Here is a 6000-nt window from a genome sequence, read left to right as displayed (position 1 = left end):
CACAGAACAAATCTAAATATCCAACAGAGAGCGCTTACATGAAGACGCACAGATCCTTCAGCACTAACAGACCAGGGCACATTTCCATTACAGAGACTCTCACGGAAAGCCACGGTTTTCCAAGATCTGCATCAGAAAAATTATATTGAAAAACACTTTTTTTTTTTTTGAAAAAATATTCACCAGACCACTAGGTTGGACATACTTTTATATATAACAAAGTGGCAGTTATGACATTGTTGGGATGCCACTCCCCAGAGAAATGACAGATTTTACAAAGTCTTTAAAAAGTAGCAAGGTTGATTACAAAACTGTGTTTGGGGAGCAGGAAATTGTTTCAATTGCACTTCAGTATCCAATTGCTCCACAGGCGGTTGTCCCTGCTACCCGGGGCATCCCTCCCGGGTGGGCTGGCTGCATGGTGACCGAGGGGAGCTAAGAGGTGAACCAGCCAGTAGTAACTACTGGTGCCTTATCACAAAGAGATTTCTTTAAAATATAAATTTAAGTGGAATAATCAGTGATATGGATATAAAGGCCAGCGATGTACTGTGAAGAATGCGCGCTCACCCCAGCACCATGCAGCAGTCCATATTCTGATTATCAATGCCATTTATAAAGATATTTTCCTCTTATTTACTTTCTCATTATGCCTTCTAAGGGATGACTGTGTTGAATAAAGGAAAACATAAAAAAAGAAAAGAAAAGGTAAGTTTAGTGACCAACAGCTAAAGATATTAACACCTAAAATCTACTATTTCAGATAAAAAACAAAAACAGAGTTTTTTGGTCTCTTGGGGAAAACTAAGGACTTCTAAAACACACAGGAACCAAATCAAAGGCTCCCCTTCAACTTAGCTGTGATGTGTGTTGTGTGTGTATGTGTGTATCTAACACAGTAATGGTTTTTAATCACCTGGTTCAATTGCATAAATCACAAAACATCTCCAGACAAGATTGCTGATAAATATAAACTCTAGATACGACTTTTTAGAAGAACATCTTCAAACTTTTCCTACGTACGTAACAAAGCATTCCTTTGGGAAAGAATCTTCGTGCTGCTGGGCCATTCCAGCCCACACAGCTTTGCCAGCCCTGGGACAGTCACCTCCCAGGCCGCAATGTCCCTGAATAGCATTATTTTTGATTCTCCACTGTTCTAACCACAGTACATTATTTAAAAAGAAATCTCGCCAGTGGTATCGGATTCATGTCTTCACTTAAGTACTGAACACCGAAGGAGAAACAACCCCAAAGTCACTTTATAAATGGTACAAAGAGTTCTGAAATGTTGGCACCAATGGGAATGAGTGAAACCTGAAAAGGGGCCACTCCTAGCACTGCTGACGGGCAGGGATGCTGCAAATGCTGCCTTCTGTTGCCAATGACCAAGCTTCTGCAGGCGGGGAATCCGCTTCCATCCTGCTGGGTGACAGTCTTGACTGGCTCCTGGCCCTGCCACAGACAGCGGCCACCGAATGCATCTGAAATACAAGCTCCCGGCGCTCGGGAGCTGATTTCTGCACACAGAAGAAACAGGTGACTTTAGTGCTTGGGCCCTGTGTGAGAAACACCACAGCAGAGGGGCTTCTCAGGAGGCTGCAGGAGGAAGCAAGACTGGGAAGCAGCGTCCCGCTCTATACGAGGCTGCCAGGCCAGCAGATGACTGTCAGAGTGACCTTGCTCCTTTGTTCCTTCAACATGGGCACCAGAGCAGAGTGGCTCATGCCCACAGTCGACAGGCCGTTTACGGCTACAATCATGTCTCCACATCTGAACAAAACACAAACAGAAGTGGCTGTCATTATCTCATGGCACCACAGACACAGTCCCATTGGTTGGCATCAAAATCACAATTCTGCCCCAGTTAGCCACCACCAGCCACGAGTATTACCAACTCTGGAGTAACTTCCAAGCCTGAACTCTTCTTTACCAATCAAAACTAACCCTGAGCCAACCCTCCCATAACTGCTGGGGACTACAGGACATGAAGAATAACTTCATCTGGGGAGGCCATCTCTCTATAAAGTGCCAAATCAAGGCCAGGGAGAGGGCTCACAGTATGGGCACTTGCTTCTCTTTCAGAGGACCTGGGCTTGGTTTCCAGCACCCAGATCAAGCGATTGATAACATGTAAAACTCCAATTCCAGGGGATCTAATGACTCCATGGGCACCTGCACTCATGTGCACACAGCCCCCCCCCCCAACATTAAAATAAACACACGGCTCTCAGTGTTGCATCTGATAACCCTAAGTTAGGTAGGGTACCGTCCACCATCTGTCAAGACCTCACTGCATGTGGGCACTTCTATGGCTGTCCGTTCATGGATCTCACATGAACACCAAGTCAGGCAGACAGGAGCCTCGGGAGAAATAAGGAGGATTCACCTGACGGCAGGATGAGACCTGTGCAAGCTGTACAGGAATGCTCAGAGGCCACTGCCCTTCTACAGCACAGGCAGGTGATGACTTGGTTCAGATCTGCTGTAGATAAACGCTCTATGGCCCCTCTGTGGTTCCCACACAGAACAACGTAGCCTTGGGGTGGAAGCACCCATGGACGGTGAGAACACAAATGAGTATGGCTGTGTTGAAGTACTTGTTACTAACACTCACAGCACTGGACTCTATTTACAAAACAGACAGCAGGTATGGGTGCTGAACCCTGAGCTGCACCATGTCTAGGATGAGAAACACAATCTGCATCATTACTGAATACAAGACTCACTTCAGTCTCCCATCGTAGTAAGCAGGGGTTCCTAAGACGATGGTTTTAATGAAGAACGGCTGATTGGTGTGGTTCTCTTCATAGCCGCCCACAATACTGAAGCCCCAGCTTCCCAAGCAGCTTCTTCGTAGGACTATATCATGGCAGCTGTGAAGGGCACTGTCAAAACACACAGAGAAAACTGACACGGAGGCTTCTTCCTCTGCTCATCTTTGTCACAGCACGTGTGGAAAGGGACTAGTTTACGTCTCTGTGACTACATGGTTAGTGTTTTGTGTTTGTGTATGTGTGCACTAGGGATCAAACCCAGAGCCCCACATGTGGTCCCCACCCTGCTTGCATTATTATCTGACGCCATTCTCTACATGATGCACACTAGACAGGCTTCCTTTCTCCAGCTTTTCTCGGGCTTCCCTTGCCAAGTGAAGACGTGAACACACAGGGAGGAAGCTGAAGTCAGCCTGGCTGCCAATGGCACTTCAGCAGTCTGCACAGAGACCATGTACTGACGCCGCTCACAGCACCGTCAACAGCGCCCGATTCCAGCACTAACCACACTACTGCACTGAGCACAAAGGAGGGGGAAGGGAGGGACAGAGGAGATGCTTTGACAGTGGCTCCTTCTGGGAGCATGCCACAGGGTGGTGCTCTGTCACAGAGGGGCTGCTGTTTCCTCCCCCCCCCCCCCCACCCCCCTGCACTCAGGAGGTCTCACACCTTTGTGGGAGACTCTAATGGCCAACAGGAAACTCATTCTGGAAAACACTAACCAACACATTTGAGTTTTTCACGAACACAGAGATTCTACAGGTAAAGTGCTATGTATTCGTGGTTTAGAGGATGCCAACCAGGGAGGGAGGGAACCAAATCTACTCCTGTGTGCAGAGCTCTATGAACCTGGGAATAAGTCGTGAGTGGGATCTTTAAAAACATAACAGTGAAAACCCTGTTATAATAAAAGTCCTTGTTATAAAGTAGAATCAAAGGCACAGTGATGTCATCATCGAGAACAGGACAGTGCTGGCCATTACCTGGGAGACACACCTGGGTATATGCCTGGGAAGGTATCTGTGGAGAGGTGTGACCAAGGAGGGAAGACCCACCCCGAATGTGGATGCCACATCCCATGGGCTGGGTTATCTCTCTGCTTCCTCAGGACACCGTGTGACCAGCAGCCTCAGGCTCCTTCCTCAGAGCCCTGCATCACCTCTCTGTCAGGAGGGGCTACAGCCTCACATGGTGAGCCAGAGCCACACCCTCCTCTGTCAGGATGGCTGAGCCAGAACAAACCCTCTTCCTCACCTTGCGTTTGCACAACAAGACAAACAACAAACCCACACATCAAAGGCTTTCTGTTTTCTAACTCACTGATAATCATTTCTCAGTGGAGCTAGTTTTTGTAAAGCACCATGGTGTCAGAACTCTTAGCTCACAGGTAGGAAAGAGCTCCTAGACAGACTTCCGGCATGGACCAGCACCTTGCCCACTGGTCCAGATGCTCAGGAACAGCACAGTTCACCTTCACAGTTCTGTGTTGTTTAGAGTAAGCAGGCCAGTGTCTGGTGCACCAGGGCAGTGCAGGGAAAGAAGATTCCTGGGCCAGCTGCTGCCATGTCCCAGGAGGCCATCTACAGGGCTCCTGTATGCCAGAGGACACTAGGCTCCCAGTGGCAACCCACACAACAGCCTTATTTACAGGAACCTATCTACACAGGTAGGCTCAACTGATAAAGTGTTTGCTGAGTATGCTAGAGGACCTGAGTTTGGTTCCCAGAACCCACTTAAAAATGTTGGACACAGGGCAGCCCACATCTGTAATCACAGTGCTGGGACATGGTGGGAGGGGCAGCAGAGATAGGCAGATCCCCAAAGATCACTGGCTACAGCCTAGCCAGATGATTCAGTGAGATGCTGTCTCAAAACCAAAGGGGAGAGTGATCAAGGAAGGCGATGATGTTGATCTTTGGCTTAAACACACACACGACCACCACCACCACCACCACCACCACCACCACCACCACCACCACCACCACCACCAGTACACTGACACAAATCCTTTCTTGCTATGCCTAGTGTACCATAAAATGCTACAAAAGTTAGACGAGGCCGGGCGGTGGTGGCACACGCCTTTTATCCCAGCACTCCGGAGGCAGAGGCAGGAGGATCTCTGTGAGTTTGAGGCCAGCCTGGTCTACAGAGTGAGTTCCAGGACAGCTTCCAAAGCTACATAGAGAAACCCTGTCTCGAAAAACCAAAACCAAAACAAAACCAAGTTAGATGAGGCAGCCCCTCCAAACTCAGATTGGCACAAAGACAATTAAAGGAAGCATCAGGACCACGGGATTTTTCAGGAGGTTGCCACTCTGACTGCTCCATTACCTGAGGCAGGCCCCCTGAGCCTGCATAATTTGGGCAACCAGCTTCCAGCCTCTCCTTTCTTTTTTTTTTTTTTTTGAGACAGGGTCCCACTATGTTGCCTTGGCTGGTTTCAAATTGACAGAGACCTACCTGCCTCTGCCTCCCAAGTGATGGGATTAAAGGCGTGCGCCACCACGCCCAGCTCCCATCCTCTTTGGTCAAGCACTCTAGAAGAGTGGTTCTCAACCACTCTTGACCCTGTTGTGTCAAATGTCCCTTCCACAGGGATTACCTAAGACCATTGGAAAATATAGATATTTACATTATGATTCATAACAGCAGAAACATTAGTGATGAAGTAGCAATGAAATAATTTTACTGTTGAGGGTCACCACACTGTGAGTTACTAATAAAGGGTCACAGCCTTAGGGAGGTTGAGAACCGCCCGCTCAGCCTGCCATGGTAATATACACCTTTAATCTCTGTGAGTTCAAGGCCAGCCTGGTCTACAGAGAGAATTCCAGGATAGCCAGGGCTACACAGAGAGACCCTGTCTCAAAACCTGCTCCCCCGGCCCCCAAAAAAGATTCACTGCTCTAGAATGACTCTGATGATCCAATTTAGACTGTAGCTCTGCAGCAGTTTGATACTAACCATTTACATCTGTTTTTCAAAAAGGATTTACTTTTATTCTATGTGTATGGGTGTTTGCCTACATGTATGTATGTGTACCACATATGTACAGTACCAGTGGAGACCAGAAGAGGGTGTTGGATCCTCTGAAACTAGAGTTACATACAGATGGTTGTGAGCTGCCATATGGGTGCTGGGAACTTGACCAGGGTCCTCGGCCAGAGTGGCCAGTGGCATCTCTGCAGCCCTGATTCCCAGTTGTGAGCACCGATAAACACGT

General features: G+C 48.1%; 1 protein-coding gene across 1 annotated transcript in view; it reads right to left on the bottom strand.

Moving 5' to 3' along the window:
* Nucleotides 1-200: 200 nt before the first annotated feature.
* Lnx2 (ligand of numb-protein X 2) overlaps nucleotides 201-6000 on the bottom strand; it is a 70828-nt gene continuing 65028 nt past the window's right edge. The window contains exons 9-10 of the mRNA XM_036172633.1: nucleotides 2730-2888; nucleotides 201-1773 (exon numbers count right to left, since the gene is read on the bottom strand). Of these exons, the coding sequence (XP_036028526.1) occupies nucleotides 1638-1773; nucleotides 2730-2888 (295 nt within the window). The 3' untranslated portion in view covers nucleotides 201-1637. The remainder of the gene's footprint in view (nucleotides 1774-2729; nucleotides 2889-6000) is intronic.

Source organism: Onychomys torridus, chromosome 22 (genome assembly GCF_903995425.1).
Source record: "Onychomys torridus chromosome 22, mOncTor1.1, whole genome shotgun sequence".
In the NCBI taxonomy this organism is placed as follows: Eukaryota; Metazoa; Chordata; class Mammalia; order Rodentia; family Cricetidae; genus Onychomys; species Onychomys torridus.
This window is presented reverse-complemented; position numbering and strand designations above follow the sequence as displayed.